Raw genomic sequence first — 17500 nt, forward strand, 5'->3', positions numbered from 1 at the left:
AAGAGACGGACGAAAAGCTGGATCAGTGATTACGACGTAGAGAACACAAACAGGTCCGTTAGCTACTTCACAGTTTCAAGTCATCACAACACTAAATCAGGAATTCTGCAGGTTTTCTCTTGAATTTCATTAGAATATGTTTCCTTCGTGTCGGTGGTCTAATGCTCTTAACGGTGGTCTTCGGTCTATTTGTGGTCATTTCGTTTCCCTTCTTGGTAATTTTACATCAGTTAACGGTGGTTTAAAGTGTCTTTGTTAGTGATGTGCAGAAGCAGATTTTTACAGTTTCCTGAATCACCAGAATCAGAAAGATCATCATCAAAAGATTTGTTCGAATCACTTCTTGTCTTCTGCTCGATGACTGAATGATCTCCATCTTCCACAAACAGATTTTTCCTGGATATCGAAGATCAACGCTGTTTATTTAAATCGAACTGAGCTACTCTTTGGTGTTACGGTGATGTAGCTGAGCTCCGGTTTGAGCTGCTGACTAACGCTCACTGTGGTTCTCAGTGAAGATCTGGTCTCCAGCACCGAGACTCTAAACTCTCCCTTCTCATCCCAACGTCAGTAAAACGTTCACTTCTGTTGTACTTCCACAAACCATCGGTGTCACGATGAAGGACTCGCTTTGGAGGTTTTCTTTAAACTTGAGGGAATCACTGACCCACTGATCTGTTCCCGGTGTGAAGCTGATGAATGAAAACAGGCGTCCCGTCCGGGCTGTATTGAGCGAGCGTGTCGCACCTCATCCGCGTATCAGCCAGACTGTTGCGCCGCAGCGGCGCTTCGACTGCTGAAACGAGATTGTGCTGTCGTGGCCTGTCTGAGCGCTGCAGTAGAAATGAGCTCAGCGTACCGACGGGTCAACAGAATAATCACAGGAAGATGCATTTAGGAGCTGTTAGAAAAGATCCCCGCTCTAACTGTAATGCATCCCTCATGTTTCCCCGTTGAGAAGAAGATCCAAATCTATGCAGCTCAGAGATCTTTGATAACAGCACCAGGCTGACAGCAGAACCAGCTGTTCTCTGGCGGTGAGGTGATTTCACTCCTTTTGCAGAATAACATGAACACAACGAAACGATGTGGATGTGTGATGCCACATCATGACTGCATACAGCCTGCACTCATTCCATGGAGTCTGGCCTCAACTCAAATAAATGCATGTGCGTCAGGACCCCTGCAGCATCTCCAGATGAAGCTGGAGGCTCCTGAGATCAACAACAAGGAAAGAAAATCTACACAAAATGACATGATGGTTTCTGACTTGTTTCTTGTGTTTCCTCTTAAACTTTACTCAGATGCAAACGTCTGGAAATCCTTCTTTGGTGGAACTGAGTGGTCACAAGTATTCACTGCTTTTTATAATCGACTGGATTTTAGATGGATTTATTTGCTTTCTGGCTGCAGGTTAGACGACAGTATTGAAGCCATTCTCAGATCTGTGCAGCCAGCAGCAGCTAAGCTAAGCTGGTGGACTTTGGGAAACAGAAAAGTAAAAAAGGACAATTTGTCCTTTTAGAAAACTCTAAATTGAACCTTTTTCATTTTGTGTGTTTTTCAGTATAACGGAAGGAGAGAATCACTGAAATGAGAAAAGCATTTACTGTTCCAACCAGGAATTTAGAAGCTGCAGCAAAGCGTCATGTCTGCGGTGCCCTTCCCTTTTCTGCTACACCCGAACATACATTTACATTTTGGAGATTCAGTCTAGACGGTAAATTTGTGCAAAACAACGGAGTCATCCTGGTGCCGCTGATCAGGAGACCTTGTGATGAAAACACTGCATCCTCTCCAGCAGGGCCGTAGTGACCGTGATAGCGGGCCAGTGGGCTGACACCGGCTACGTGACATAATCCTCCCTGTGCGTCGACAGGTTGTACACAACCACTGAAATTAAATATGCACACAATTCACAAGTGAGCCGCGCGCTGCTCTGCCGCTCCGCAGCGCAAACCGCTGCAGGTTGAAGCAGCAGCAGGAACCTCCCGTGTTCGGGCCGCTCTCTGTTTTCCTCACAAAGCGTCCACCGTGTTATTTCAGATGCGTTAAAAGCTTGACGGTGTTTTCACGTCGGCTCAAGGACACGCACGAGCTCCTGGGTCGGGCAGCGATGCTCCCCGTGAAGGCGGCGGGCTGCAGCTGATGTAACCGACACAGCTCCGCCATCAACGCCATTAACGCTTCCTCATAGCACGAGCTACGGATTACGGGGCTGGGAAATATTAGGAGAAATAAGCTCCATATTCTGTAGTCACGGTGACATTCAGGCGCTGAAGACTGCTGACAATCTGGAGGGAGGGAAGGCTCGCCCGACGTTTTACGCCATGAGTACGTTTCCTCATTTGCCGGACAAAAACAAGGGGATGATTTATTATTTTATAGGTATAAATAAAGCATTGATATCTTACCCGGGCCGCCATCTTCGCAGTTTCGGTAGATCAGGGATGCAGCTCGGGTCAATGATTCTCGGGACAGCGGGGACAGTGAGACGTAGTGCGCGGAACAGATGGGTTTATAAGCTGCAGCGTACTGCGCTCTGATTGGCTGACTCGAGCGGAAGCGAACTGACGGAGGATGTCACCATTAGCTCGCGTGCCATAAAGAAGAATCTGTCGTTTTCACATCTTTCCGTGATCCTTGCGACAACGCTCACGTGGCAGACTAATAATATCGGTCCAAACACAGCCAGCATGTGTTTCTCCGTGGCTGTTATTGAACCTGAAATGTTGACCAGTTAGAGACGTTTCCTAGTTTGATATTACGCCGCCGGTGATGAGGAGAACCCCGAGACTGTAGTTTATATACAAATGAACTGACTATGAAGGAATTCATTTGTAAATGTCTCAATGTTCACTTTTTATATTTTAGCTGTTAAATCCTCACATTCACTAAAACATTTTTTATTTTGGTAAAAATGGTGTCCTGCTCAGGTTCTGTCTCTGCAGACACGCGGAGAAACAGAAACACCCACTTGGATACATAATGAGCACGTGAGCGACAAAACATCAACAGTCAGCCATCAGCAGCAGCACGACTCCCACGGGACACACATTCAGCACCATGGACAGCAACAGTCAGCCATCAGCAGCAGCACGACTCCCACGGGACACACATTCAGCACCATGGACAGCAACAGTCAGCCATCAGCAGCAGCACACTGTCACAGCCTACTTGTGTTTTTTATATCAAGCCATATTTTTATTTCTCATTTACATTAGCAGTCATTAATTAAATATGTGATTTAAAATAAAAATCATGTGAAATCCACTACAGTCACTGCTGCTAGTCTGCTAACGTAGACTAGCTTTCTTTTGGCAGCACCAATTTATTCAATGTTGCTTTTTCCTCCATTATGATTTAATTTCGCAAAATTATTAATTCTGTTAGACAAACAAGTTTCTAATGTGCTGGAGCATCAAATCGGTTTCCTAAAATGTATAAGGAAAAGGTGAATAAATTAGCTTTAGCTAAGGCTACCACACCAGCTCACTGTAACTAACCAGACGGCAGTCCTTGTATGCAGTTTGGTTTTTACATGTAATTTTTGATATTCTTAACTTTTTCCTATATTTTTATGACATCTCAATATTCAGGAAAATATACCAAAAATATATGAATCGAGTAAATATTCATACATATACAACAAGTTCAAAGTACAAATCTGGAGGACATTTGTTGTCCTTTCTGTCTCCCTTATTCTGTCTTCTCTGCACTATTGATCATAAAGACATAAACTTCCATCCACTTATGATGACTTAGTTATTAATTCAGTTCAAGGTAAAGACTTGGTTTTTAAAAAAAAAAACATAGCTGATCTATTAAACTGAGTTTATGCAGCTAACTAACTTGTGCATATTTTCAGGGTGTTGGGTTTACTTAAACAAATTCATATCAGCTGGTGTTGCCTTGAAGTCAGAATATCTCTACAGGGGAGCTGGGCATTTATTGAATTGAATTATAAATTAAATTTGAATCACCCCAGATAAAATTATATCCTTATTGGCTCTCAAAGGGCCACTCAGGTGCAAGAGAGCCAGCAAGCAGTAATTACATTGTCTATCATGGGGCTTCCTCCTGGAAACCACTTCTGTCCTGATCCAAATCTGCTCCTCAGCAGACTCAACTGCAGCTGCTCTTCCTGACTCCAACAGCTCTCTGCTGCCGTGCTGTGGTCAGCCTGAGAACTGTCTTTAACAGGTCCTATCATCTACCCACCTATAAAATCATAGGACCTGAAAATCAACAGCAAACATCATGCTTGTAAAGGTTTTTATATAAAGTACTTGTAACAGTTGATCAAAGTATTCTTATTTCTCACATACATATTCATACATCCACATAGTAACAGATTGCAGCATCAGCACTCTAGTAACACTAGTAGCCTTGACTTTTGTTCAACAAAGTTTCTTGTTTACACGACATAATTCACAAATGAAAAGGAAAGAAAACCGACTCCATCGTCGCCATCTTTAGAAGCTTCATATGTTACACGATCCTTTTTGTCTTGTACGTGTTGCAAGATAAAATATGGCACATAGTTATGAGTTGATCAGTGATGAGAGCATGTGGGGTGACGTCTACCTTTCCTCGCTTTTTTGTCTCTTTGTTAACTGTCCTTGAGAGAACAGCTGACCGAACGGCAGCTGGATGCAAATATGGTGGGAAATGTAGAGAACATTTTGCACATTGAGAAATACATAATTACTCCTCTTGTCTGTCGAAATCTGACATCCACACAGTACTGATCAATGAAAAAAGGTTATTCAGAGTACATGCGTGTGTATTTTCTAAAATAGGGCATCAAAAATCTTTAAATCAGAGCCAATAGAAGTGACTGTTCGCTGAAAGTCTCCCAGTAGAATGATTGTTCAACCATAGTTTAGCAACTGTAATGTGGTGCAGGTCCGTCAAGCTTTAGATCTCCTCAGTCCTAAAAAAAAAAGTGCCTTTCAAGGGTTGGGTGGTCGGGGTCGTTGCTGGTGTCTTTCCAACACCAAAACCACAACAGTAAACAGTGAGAAACCGATCAAACGTGGTGTTTCTCAGCTCTAACGCACTGCTTCTCTCAGTACTACGATCTAAACAACATCACCTCAAAGCCAGGCAGCTTCAGTTCGTGGGGCTGCGTTCACAATATGCACATCCACCTTGTTGTGTCCTCTGTTCCTGCTGTGTGGAAGCTGGACCTCGATGCTTTGAGAGGAGCTACGTGTTCTCAGACCACGTTGCGTTGGCCAAACACGTCACTCTTGTAATATTAAACTTTAAACATTAGAACCAATCGGATATTTTTCCTTACAGGCTTACAATTTTGGAATTAATTTACTCCACTCTGCAATATAACAACAATACTGCTTTTGATTTTGTTTTTGTTTTCCATTTCATCGACTGGTGAGGATTTGAACTTTTTCTCAGAGACTGTTTTTTGCTTTCAAATTTGACAGTTACCTTCCAGAAGTGGGACGCTTCTTTCATCTATCCAGGACTAATTGTCTCAGAAATTATTATTTTTTTTATCATAAACTTTCCACCCTTATCATTGTCAACTGCATATTGACCGTGTGTCGTTGACCTTCATAAAACTTTAGATTAAACTCAAAGAATCCACATTAGATATTTGATTTAAACATTCGTCATCCCTCCACTAAATGTGGGTGATAGTGAAATCACTGTAATATAGAAAAATTAATTATTTCCACCACTTTAATGTCTTTTTATCTGCCTGTCTTGTCTTGTAACCTTTCTTTTGTCCATTAACCTGCAGTGATATAAATTCCACCTGCTACTTGCAGTTTGGATCATTAAGTACGACAAAAATGAAATTCAACAGTCGTTTGGGAATGCCAGTGAGAGAAATGCTACTTGTCTTATGTTGGACCCATAAGAGACAGCTGTAGGAGGAAGGACATGGAAACGAGCTCGTTTGCCTGGGACTCGTTCTGTGTCTGCATATTTGTCTCATGAGGTCTGAGTCTCGATCAAGGCTACAGTTTTGTGTTTACAATGTGGTACCTGCTGCAGCCCAGCTGGTACTGAGTGAACACATCACCTGCATGGTGGAGACGCTCAGTCTGGAAAAAGGCATGACATTCTGTTTCAGTGTTGAACATCCATCCCCATCTTATTAAGTTATCAGGGAAGTGTTATTTCAGCTTGTTTCTATCATACCAGAGAGAAGGTCAGATATCATTTTTCATAAATTATAAATTTGCTGGCAGAATGTTGACTGCTCCACTTTTGGATGACTCCAATTTCGGCATACATTTTCCAAAGTGACACATAAAACTTCACTGGTTATTAAAATCACAATCTTTCCATTTTGCCATTCATGTCCTTGTCATATGAAGAAAGTCCCGCTTTTGTGGCCTCCGTCTCCAGTTGGAGCAACATTATGAAAAAGCTAATTCATGATTCCTTCAGAGTCTTTGTTCTCTGAGTCAGCGCGTTTCTCCGTTTTTGTGGTTTTTCATATGAAATAATGAGTCTTAGAATGATATGGCACAAGATCTCTGCCGTGTCCGAGAAGGCAGATGTTTTCAAAAATTGAAGACAATTCATTGATTACTGTTAGACTTGGTGATATGACATCATCAAGGCAAAGAATCTCTTCAGAGGGAGCATGTAAAACATCTGCCCTTTTATGTAAATTAACATTTTAAAGTGACGTAATTTCCCTCAGTTGTCCACCAGTGTTTAACATGGAAGTCATTTTACTTGAGACAAAGCCTGAAAACATTTGGATATTTTCCTCCGGAGCAACTTTCCAAAGTTTGAAAAATAACCCCAATGATGTCATCAGAGTTTTTGATGACATCATTGGGGTTATTTTTAGCTTCAGCCTTGGGACTTCTTTTCTGAAAAGTTACTAACAGAAAGTCTTGGTTACAATCTGGAGGTTTAGGGAATTAAAGAAGGGGACATTTAGGAGTCTAGGAGATTCAAACGAGATATTTAGATCCACTTGCATTATGGGTATTGTAGGATTCAGAAATTTTAGAGCTTGAAAGTCAAGACTTGTTTATAAATGAGTCGCTTGTTAGTCCTCCAATTTACGGAAGTTCAATACCCAAACTCCTGTGGCCAAATAAGAATTTGTATGAACCCAATCCAGTGTGCAGCTGGTTTGCAAAAGGGGAAACTGTCTCGTTTAGGCCCTTCAGCACCATGGATCCAAGAATACTTGAGATAATGGATGAAGGATTTCCCTCTTTGGACTCTTTAGAGTTCTTGTGTGGCATCCCCTGGATGTCACATCACTCAGTCTAGCTTTCAGCAGTTCAGTGCAGCGACCGCTCAGTCTCTTCTGTAACATGAGGTGCGGTGTGCCCAACACAAAGCAGCATGCTAAGAAACCTATAGAAGCACACATGCATGTCAAACAACTCTGTGAATAAGTAAGCCATCGGGTCAGTGGACCAGAGAGTCTATAAATAAGGGATGACCGGACTGGACTGGACCGGACCGGACCAGACCGGACTGGACTGGACTGGACTGCACCAGACAGAACAGGACCAGCTCAGACCCGACGGGACTGGATGGACAGAGAGAGAATCTTTGTGTCTTCAGTTTGTCCGGGTTGCTGTGGAGAGCAATGAGCAGAGAAACGGTGGGTTTGTGTTGGGACTTCAAACAGCAGCCGAGGTCTCGGTACCCGGCCGGAGGTACCCGGCGCTGACAGCAACATCTCAGTGTTGTTTGGAAGAAAAGTCACATCTACACTTTTGGCGTCTGGCCCCGCCCCTTTCACACCTGCAATCTCATCACGTTTTCTATTCACTCTGATGTGTGTCAGCATGGGCTGAGACAGATCACACGATCCATTCAACATGTTCTCCATCACCCAATTCTTTCTTTCTTTCTTTCTTTCTTTCTTATTCCTTTTGTTCTTTTTTTTTTAATGTAAACAGTTTTCAGGAGGGTTTGATTAATGATTATTAATCTGTGCCAGATTAAATAACATTTCATATTTGTAAAAATAGATAAGTAGTCTTTTAATTCTTGACTGGATGAACCCATCCACTCCCTTACAGTACTTTACATAATATGTGAATGGATTAATCCACTACAGTACGCTTGAGCCAAATATTTAATGCTCTTTGTACTCCAACAGTGGATTTCACACTGCCCCTTTTGGTAAGTGCAATAATTTTGGGCAGGACTAAAGGAATAAGGTAACGTGGAGTTGGCAAAAAGCAAGTGGTCATGTGCAAGGACAAAATGAATTGACCTGTTGTCTGGCATCTCTGACCTCATTTACTTTCATCAAAACACACAGTGGGGATTTCATCTCACTGAAACAAGACACAGGTCAGACCGCTACGTGTCTTTGGGCTTCAGGCAAAAGATAAAAACGACAGATAGCTCCATCTCACAGCCTGTTAATGTTACATCATGAACCCGGCTGACCAGCTTTCCTTTGTTTGCATTGTCAGTTACATCGTTGCTGAAAAACGAACGATCATATCTCCGCTTTAAACTTATTATCCTGAGCTGAGCGACCTGGATGTTGATCACCGACAAGCAGCCTTTCCATCTGGAGAATCTAATCAGATCCAATCTTGTCAAATAAAGTGGCTGCTGGTGTTGGAAGCACCACAGCAGCCTTGATTTGATCTGCTGTGGTGAAACCGCCCCATCGAGCCACCTGCTGCTGCAGACCCGACACTGCAAATCATTGACTGCCTGTTAATGTTTAAGTGCTCATTACCTGACTTGAATGATTTAAATGCTGTGTTTAATACCGGAAACTCTTTCTTCCCGGTTAAAAACAGGAAATGTGATTAATCATAAACCAGTAGAGACGCCAGACAACAGTACTGGTCCAAGGTAGCGCTAAACTGCATGACATTAGTCTTCCTATCCTCAACCTTTGACCTTCCTATCCATCCATCCCTCCCAGCTCCCTCTTATCGGTCGAGGCCTATGAGGAGTTTGGTCTTCTCCTCCTCTTTCTTGCTCTCGTTCTTCAGGTCAGCGAACACCTGGGTGAAGAAGTGCGGGTCGGTGTTGATCTGGAGCATCTTTCCACTCATGCGGTTGATGATCTCCAGGCAGCGGTCCCAGAAGGCCTCCTTCTCCGCCTCGACCAGGAAGGGCTTCAGCGGGTAGGAGATCTCGTTGCCCATGTAGGAGTAGGACAGGTAGAGGCAGGTGAGCAGCGAGGCTTGCAGCTCGCGCTCCGACGCCACCTCGGACGAGACCACGTCGCGGCACAGCATGTAGAGGAAGACCACGTTGGCCGGAGTGATGAAGCCCTGATCCTGCCAGCCCTGGAGGAGGAGCGAGCGGTCCACGCTGCGCAGCCACAGCACCGGATCGGTCGGGGACAGACGCTTCAATCTATAACAGCGACGGCACAGGAACTCACCGAGGCTGCGCATCAGTTCACTGGTGGAGGCCTGGGTTCGTGAAAGGGGGAAGGAGGGTCAGTGAAGGGGAGAGAAAAGGAAGGTGAGAAGGAGGATTGAGGCAAGATTTGAAGAAATCAAGCAGAAATGAGTTGACAGTTCTTCTTTTACTACAAAAAAAAAAGGCCAAATCAACAGTTCGGGTTACCTGGACGATGACACGCTTTGGCGTGCCGGCTGCAGTGGAAGGCTGGATCCCAGAGCCTGTGAGGGAACTCTTTTTGGCAACGACAGTAGCTACGTTAGCCAGGGTCTTGGAGGTGGGCAGGTGGGAGGAGGTAGTGGTTGTGGTGGCTGAGGGGTCCTGGCTGGACGTGTAAGATGAGAGGTTAGCGCAGGACTGAGACTTCTTCAGCTTCAGGCTGTTGGAGGCTGAGTTGGCTGTGGCGACCGCGTGGCCATCCGGGGAGCTCCCCTTCCCACCGTCCCCGCCTTCGCACTGTAGCTTCTTAGAACCCTTCCTTTTTGCCGATACGGCTACGATGCGTTTCCACGGCAACACACTAATGATGGAAGGGCGTTTGAGCGACTTGGCGGCAGCGGCGGCATCTTTAGCGTTCTTGCTGTTCTGGACGGCCGTGTAGTGGCCCACCGTGGCGGGGCCATCCTCAAACAGCGCCGCCTTGCGGTAGCTGGGAGATAGCGATAGCACCGTTCCCATGATGCCTGGTGAGGGTCAGCAGAGAGGCAGCGTGGAGCAGGAAGTATCGGGGCAAAGGCTCTTTGATTGGTCGAACCAAAGAGCTTTGAGAGGGCCGAAGGAGGAAGTTGAACCTGTGAGCAAAGAACAGGAGGAAGGGGGAAATTCTTCATTAGTTACACTACGTGTTGTAAACGATGCAACATCAAGCAAACAAAAACAAACACTTCACAAATGACTAATTTTAGAGTTGATGATATTTTAATTTAACAAATATATTTTAACTCGTGGTTCACTTATAAGCCTCAGCTGATGGAGTTCTTATTATTAATCTTACTGACATTGAGTTAGAAGTTGAAGTTTGCTTTGATGTCATGTAATGTCAAAATAACTTCTTCCACAGTGCTGTCCCCCAGTTACCATGACGACAGGCCAAACTTCATCCCTCGAGGAAAACTGTGAGATACGGCTAAAAGCTACAGAAAACCTATTGTACTGACCATGACTTAAGATTTACAACGAGTGTAGCCGCTGTGTTTCTCAGCTAAAGGAGTTTCTTCGACTATGGATGTAAACTGCCCATATGTACTGTATTTCTATGGGGATGCTATTGCCTAGCAACCATTATAAGTGAGCAAGTTACAGCAGCTGAGAAAGACCCTGAGATGCAGATATAAGCCCCTAAAAAGCTGGCAAGTGGACTGTAAGACAAGAGTTTGAACTGTTTACTGTAAATTTGACTTGTTTTTGGTGGGCAGTGAAAGTGGTGAAAACCTGCCAGTCCAATTGTGACCTTTTATTCTGAGGTTCTGCTGAGGAAGACCATGAAATGTGGTTGAACAGCTCAACGAGATGTTGGTAAGTGGACACTGACTTACATTAGAGTGGGTGTTTTTTCTGGTCCAACAAATGTTGGCTTTGATTTTTACTTGTTTATGTGTAGACTAAGACAGACCCTTAGTAACCAGGGCAACAGTTACGATTTTTCATTGTTTCCAAGGTTGGAAATGAACTTCTGCCCTTTTATTAATCTGTTATCATGAAGAGTGAACTGGAGAAAAAGGCTAAATAGTTTCTTATCTTTACGTTTTCAGCCTCATCGTATGGTCTTCCTCAGCTAATATAGCTTGACAAATATGGATGTAACTGCCAAATAGACATTTCCACAGGGATGTTGCTGTCCCCTTGTTATCATGACGATTGAGGAAGCGCCGCTCCCAGGGAAGTCCCTGAAATGCTGTTGAAAGCCTCACCACAGCGAGTTAAGATTCTTTTTTTTATATTACTGTTTTCAAGGTCAGGACTTTCACACGAAAGATTTGAATTGTTTTTGTGAGTAATGAGTAAAGAGACAAGTGGTGACGTATTTTCTTCCAAAGCTTTCAGCCTCATCCCACAGTCTTCCTCAGCTCATGGACTTGTCTCAGTAGGGATACCGGCTCAGAAAAATATTAGACATTGCTGTCTCCTGCACCCCTCCCCCTCCACCACTACCACACACACACACACACACACACACACACACACACACACACACCACCCCCCACCAGGGGAACCCTGAAACGCAGTTGGAGGCTGACACTGACAGATTTGTTTGTTTGTTTGTTTTCCAGGGCTAATGTGGTTCAAAACCTCCATCAAATATGAGTAAAGGTCTTTTTTTCTGGTCACAGATCCAGCATGAACAGACTGGAATTCATACTGTGTTCATTTGTTTCTTTTTTGGGTGAGTCAGAATTAAACCTTTTAAAAATTTTAAAAGGCAACTGTTGAGTTACAAAAATAGTCGTGGTGAAATGTCGTTACATTAAACGCGTCATATAACATATTGGGACATATTTCTATGATGTTATCTCTGAGATCTGGGCGAGCAAACATCATTATTAATTGTATAGCTGCACAATTAGCCGGCATTCCATCACAGAAGTCGTGTAAAAGCTCGGCGCGTCTCTCCGTTGAGCAGCTCGGGCCGGTAGGAGGCACCGCCGCTCACGTCGCCCTGACACGGGCCTGCAAGTGTTCATCAGTCTTATATAAGAACCAAGATAAGGCCACAGAGGCAGGAAAAATAAATGTGCGCAAGCATCCATCTTAGCTTCAAAATGGAAGCCTTGAAACCCCCCCCCCCCCCCCCCACCACCACCACCACACACACACACACACACACACACACACACACACAAGGCAGCTCCAGAACCATCAGCTGATAAACCCGAGCTCTCCCACATCCACGGTTAAACACAAAAATACGATGCTTTGTCTTTAAACATTGCATTATTAGACCCACTTTTAAGTCACATCACAGTCCATTCAGTCATTGAGTGTCTGTTTGTTGTCTTGTGAGCATTCTTTGGGCCTCATTGGGCTCTTTTATATTTTAGCAGCTGAAAAATATGGTGTTGCCTCATGCAGCAAAAAACAACCCTCGGTGTTTTCCTACCTTCAGTCGACTCTTCTTGTGAAATCCATATATCACACCTTGACGCCCCCTTGCTGCTGAGCAAATGTGGTCAAAATGTGAAAACGCTTTCCAACTTCGGTATCCACACCGCCGACACGAGCTGCCCAGGGTCCAGGGCGTGAAAACGGTTCGGTCCCTGATATTATAAGTCTCCCACCGCGTCACAGGCCGACAGGTTTGTCTCCCGGGTGAGCTGCTGCCTGTTTCAGATCTTCATTTATAGAGCGTCCCTCGCTCGTCGATGTGAATTCAGATGCAAAGCAGATGCGAGTATAAGCTTCAGTCCTTCGCGCGCAGTGATTGGAAAATGATCTTCCATTGATGAGCACAAATCGACACGGTCACAGCTGGTAGTGTCCCGCTATGATGCTCACAGCTCGGAGAACCCCCCCTCTGACACAAATACAACGACACCTATCAGTCTAAAAACCGAAATCAACACAAAAGCTTGAGGAGAGCGAGAGAGAGAAGTTGCCACTATGAAATCCAAAAATAGACAGCAGCTTATTCCCACAGCTATGCAAACCTGAAAAAGAGAGAGAAAGGAGAGAGAGAGACCCGTTGCCTTGATGCGGGCATCTGCAGTTATTCCGGTTGGATGTGGGAGGGAAACGTCGCCTTCTCATTGGCTGCCGCCGGGATGCTGCTGCCGCTGCCGCTGCTGCCGGCCGTCGCTGTCGCAGCCCGCCGTCGATGCCATTGGCCGCCGGCGGGCTGCAGCCTATCGAAGGGTGCGCTGTCCGAGGTGCTGAACCAGCCGACGTGTGAGAGCTGCTGCCGTGGCGGAGGAGGTTGGCTGCCGAGGATCAACGAGGAGGACTTTGTGAATCAGTGTGAGGAGGCCGAGCCCCGCTAACACTGGTGGTGCTAAATCCCTCTGCAGACAAACATGTTCAAGACCTGTTATCACAGCTGTGTGTGTGTGTGTGTGTGTGGAGGGGGGGGGGGGTGCGCGCGCTCCTCTCATCATTAGAAAGAGTGTCCCACCACTTCTTTACTGAGTAAGATTTTATATAAAACAAAACATGATTTGTTTATAAATGCATTAATTACTGTTACAATTTCCCTCAGAGATACATTTTCATTCAGGTGGTTTTTATTTCAATAAGTGATCAAATCTCAAATATTTAATATTTCACAAAACAGGTAGATGAGTATAATCTGTCATAATCTGAGGACTGTTTGGAAGCAGTGAACAGCCAACCTGTGATCAGCGTGGGTTGTCATCAAGCTCTGATGAGGGCTGATTTGAATCAGGTGTGTCGGCGCTTGGAGACATCTACAATATGCAAAGCAAAGGGTCTCCAGGACAACCCCTGAAAAGCACTTATAGACTTTTGTTCAGTGTTTTAGCATTTGTAGCCTCGTTGAGGCATTTTCAGTTTTTGTATGAAAACCACCAGCTATGGACAACTTGAGGCCAAAACACTGCACATGTCAAAACAGCAGCTCCTTTGTTTTCTACAGCCAGCTGAAAGATTGGCATTATTATCATTATTTCAAAACTTGGGGTGCAGTTTATTGATTAAATAAATATGTGCTTCAGAAGACGAGACCAGTTGAGAACTATTGCTTCACATTTGGATCTGAATGGTGAAATGTGCTCGTCACAGCTTCTGGTCTCATAGGGTTCCAACAATTCAGCAGTATCAGTAGTTAGGAAAAAATGTTGAGGGCTAAAGTGAAATTAAACATAATTTTATTTTAAGCTTTTTATGCGCATCACACGCCCCACTGGCCCTCCTGCTGCATTTGTTGTGGCCGAGTGATGAAGGCGATGGACTTGAAGTCCAGTGGGATCTCCAGTGGAAGTTCAAGTCTTGTCAACTACAGCAGAATGACTGTACTCTACCTGTGGGTTAGACAGCTGCTGTGACATCCATGACATCACCCAGAGCTTCACGAAGGAACATTCTGAAGGTGGATGTCAACGTCTCCGGCTACATGATTGGTGTTCAGGGCTCTGTGTTGTGAAGACAAGTCTTTGACAAACCTCAGTTCAAAGTGTTCATCCTGGTGAAAGGATGAGAGGATTGTAAATTATATGAGGCGCTGTTGTGCTGGTTTACAATTCTCACGGTGAAAAGAAGACCGTGGCTACTTGACAACTTCCTTGCTGATGGTTCAATTAAGTGCTGCATGGACTGAAAACTCTTCCACATTTCCAAATAAGTTGTTCCACACCTGTGTCGCCCTACAGCAGGGTGGTTCCACGGTCGATCGGTCGGCCCTCTGGACCTTGAATCCAGAGGTTCGACATCAGATTCCAGTTCAGCTTCATGTTTAGCCAGATTAACCCTGAACACATGCAACCTTTTAACCACAGCAGTCAGTCATTCATGTGTTGTGGGCCGTGAATTAATGTCCATATTAACATCCTTCACACAGTCAGGATGGCTGAGCGGTCCAAGGTGCTGCGTTCAGGTCGCAGTCTCCTCCGGAGGCGTCGGTTCGAATCCCACTCCTGACATTCAGCCTGAAGTAGTTTCTTTCATCACGGTTGGGATCATGTTATCTTCTGGGAATGCTGTTGACTGAAATCCATTTGTAAGAAGAATAAGACCTCCTTCAGTCTCAACATTTCTGCGCACACGACACTTCAGAGTGGATTCACTGCACACGATTCTCTTTTAAAATACTCCCATGAGTCCCACTGAGTGCAGCAGTGTTCAGCTTTATGTGTGGTGAGCTGTGCTTGCTGATTCTGTTATGTTCCCTGAAAGAGCTGCCATGCTACAAGGCAGGAAAACGAACACCTATGACCTCGAAAGGACTGATATCTTGGAGGCAGCTGTTCCTGTCGGCTACTTCTGTGATTAAACGTATATGATTGTCTTCCACACTGCAACAGACTTTGCTTGATAATGTGGTTAAACAATGTCGTGTGCAGCGTGTTCAGTTAAATCTCTTTCTGTCCTCCCTGAAGGTTTTAATTCTCATCTCACTCTCACACGTGGTCTCTCCATTAGCTTTCTATTTCAACACAAAGTTATTGGTGTGTTCGGTCAAGCACACTGAAAGTAAAAGGTTGTATATGTGTTGGTGTAAGGTGTGCCTGTTTCAGCAATCCTGTACCAACAAACTCCACCAGAGGGCAGAACGATCACCGTTCAAGTCACTCTTCAATGGAAACACTGTTGAGGTAAAAGTAAACTGGATATTCCTGGTAAAACAACCACATGAATATATTCTAGTAAATTTGTAAGCCCTGTACACATGACGAGCTCTAAAGTCTTAAATAAACAAAGAGACACAGAGGTATAGAAATGAAAGCAGAAATTTTGCTTCAAAAATTTTTTTTTTCAAAATGTTTTAAAATTCAAGCATTTGTTCCTGATATTTTGGAACCAACAGTAAGTTATTTATGTAATATTTTCTGTTTAATGTGTTTTTAATCAAAGTATCTAAATAAACATTAATTTCTGCATGTATTTCACGAGTTTATTATTTACTTTTAGTCAAGCCAACAACTGACAGTAAATGTTGAATTGACATCAGATATCACAGCTGTGATTAAAAACAAAAAAATGGTCATGAAAAACATATATCCCTTTTGGAAAACGTAAACTGTTTGATGTAAATGCTCGCTGTAATTTATTCTGTGAAAACGAGGTTATTAAAGAAAGCTGATGTTACACAAAAATATTTAAATAATGCCAGAATAGTTTGAGTCATTTGGTATCAAGAAAACAGTGATGGTCAACAGTGTTTTAAGTTGTTTAAAATGGTAAATGTTATTTTAGAATTAGGAATAATTGTAGTTTTTAAAATTGATCAGTACAATTAACCCTTGTTCAAATATTTTGATTAAAATGTATAAAAAAAAAATTTAAGAATATTTTACAAATGTAATTTGTTAGTTAAAAACTCATTTCATTTCATGAAATGAACTCAAACAATAGAAGTACATTTCATTCAAAATTAATTGTTACATTTTTAAACATTTATTTTGGTGAGTCCAACTCAAACAATCACTTACGTGATTTTCAGAATTGTTTTGATGTGATTTAACTTCCTACTTTTGTGAAATTTACTCGGCTCCTTTTTAGGCAGAGTGTACATGAACAATACAGATGAAGAGGAAAAAAGTGTTCAGTGGACTGTAAAGGAGAAGAAGGAAGTCTGAGATGAATGTGACTGTTAGAAGGACGAGTTCATGGGATTACTTGAGAACAAATGTACTGAAATACTAACAAAATACTAATATAACGTAAAATAAATGTGTATTTACCTTTGAACTACAGAGGCTTCACAGTACATGCTGGGTTCTTCTTCTCGTCTTTGGTTGTTTCCTCTCTCTTCTATAAAAGACAAACGTCTGAAAAGTGTTTTATCAGTATCAGGAACAAATCATCAATTATGAAAAAAATGATTACTGATCAGAAACAACATTTCTATGACAACATGAGCAAATGTATGTTTACTTTGTTCACAGTCGATGCTGCTCGTCTTGTCTGGTCTTTGTGTTGTTTCTTCTCAGTCCTCTTCAAGCTGATTTTACACAGAAATAAATAGAGAAAAAAAACAGAAAGAAAAACATTATTTTTCAAGCTTAAATTTTACTGCTCTCAAATGTGTATGGAAATAAAATGTGTAGATTTACATTTTATTTTATTCTATCGGAGAGGGTTTGGGAGCAAGAAACTACACATCCCATCATGCAATACGCGCCAAAGAGCATCACTTCCGGGTCACGTGGTTAAAAGCTGCACTGTTTTGGTTTTGAAGACTTCTTCAACTTTGCCCACTTTGTTTCAAGAAGATTGAATACACGGAAACGCGGATCCGCTGGTTGCACTTTTAATGGACGCCTGTCACGGACACCGCTCACTTTACAAAGGAACGACTCCTCCGTGGAAAGAAACGTACCGGAAGGTGAGATGGAGCTCGTTAGCTTGATAGTTAGCATGTCGGGACGTCGCGCTGACCTGTTCTTCGTGTCTCCAGAGATGTGTGGACAGACTGAAGGACAGCCGCTCCAGGCTG

The 17500-nt window shown here is 43.4% G+C and overlaps 3 protein-coding genes and 1 non-coding gene across 8 annotated transcripts in view; 2 read left to right on the plus strand and 2 right to left on the minus strand.

Annotated features, from left to right (window-relative positions):
• Window positions 1-2524, minus strand: part of nsfa (N-ethylmaleimide-sensitive factor a) — a 41118-nt gene extending 38594 nt beyond the window's left edge. For 2 of the 4 annotated variants that reach the window (XM_069177285.1, XM_069177284.1), the window contains exon 1: window positions 2415-2498. In XM_069177285.1, the coding sequence (XP_069033386.1) occupies window positions 2415-2426 (12 nt within the window). In that variant the 5' untranslated portion in view covers window positions 2427-2498. Of the gene's footprint in view, window positions 1-2414 lie in introns of all 4 variants that reach the window. The other 2 variants (XM_069177283.1, XM_069177282.1) reach the window with 2 other exon arrangements.
• A 1737-nt stretch (window positions 2525-4261) lies between these two features.
• LOC138215241 (cyclin-dependent kinase 5 activator 1-like) lies at window positions 4262-13337 on the minus strand. The gene is made up of 3 exons (XM_069177299.1): window positions 12494-13337; window positions 9562-10187; window positions 4262-9404 (listed from the first exon to the last, which is right to left on the minus strand). The coding sequence occupies exons 2-3, from the start codon at window positions 10072-10074 to the stop codon at window positions 8913-8915; spliced, it is 1005 nt and encodes a 334-aa protein (XP_069033400.1). The 5' UTR covers window positions 10075-10187; window positions 12494-13337; the 3' UTR covers window positions 4262-8912.
• Window positions 13338-14901: 1564 nt separating this feature from the next.
• Window positions 14902-14984, plus strand: trnal-cag (transfer RNA leucine (anticodon CAG)). The gene has a single exon. It is a non-coding gene; the product is annotated as a tRNA-Leu (tRNA).
• Window positions 14985-17180: 2196 nt separating this feature from the next.
• The window catches only part of rpain (RPA interacting protein), a 5687-nt gene continuing 5367 nt past the window's right edge, over window positions 17181-17500 (plus strand). For both annotated transcript variants that reach the window (XM_069177296.1, XM_069177295.1), the window contains exons 1-2: window positions 17181-17389; window positions 17462-17500. The exon at window positions 17462-17500 is cut by the window's right edge and continues 135 nt beyond it. In XM_069177296.1, the coding sequence (XP_069033397.1) occupies window positions 17318-17389; window positions 17462-17500 (111 nt within the window). In that variant the 5' untranslated portion in view covers window positions 17181-17317. The remainder of the gene's footprint in view (window positions 17390-17461) is intronic.

This window comes from Embiotoca jacksoni, unplaced genomic scaffold (assembly GCF_022577435.1).
Source record: "Embiotoca jacksoni isolate LCO1_2020_lvr unplaced genomic scaffold, fEmbJac1.0.p SCAF_71, whole genome shotgun sequence".
Classification (NCBI taxonomy): Eukaryota; Metazoa; Chordata; class Actinopteri; family Embiotocidae; genus Embiotoca; species Embiotoca jacksoni.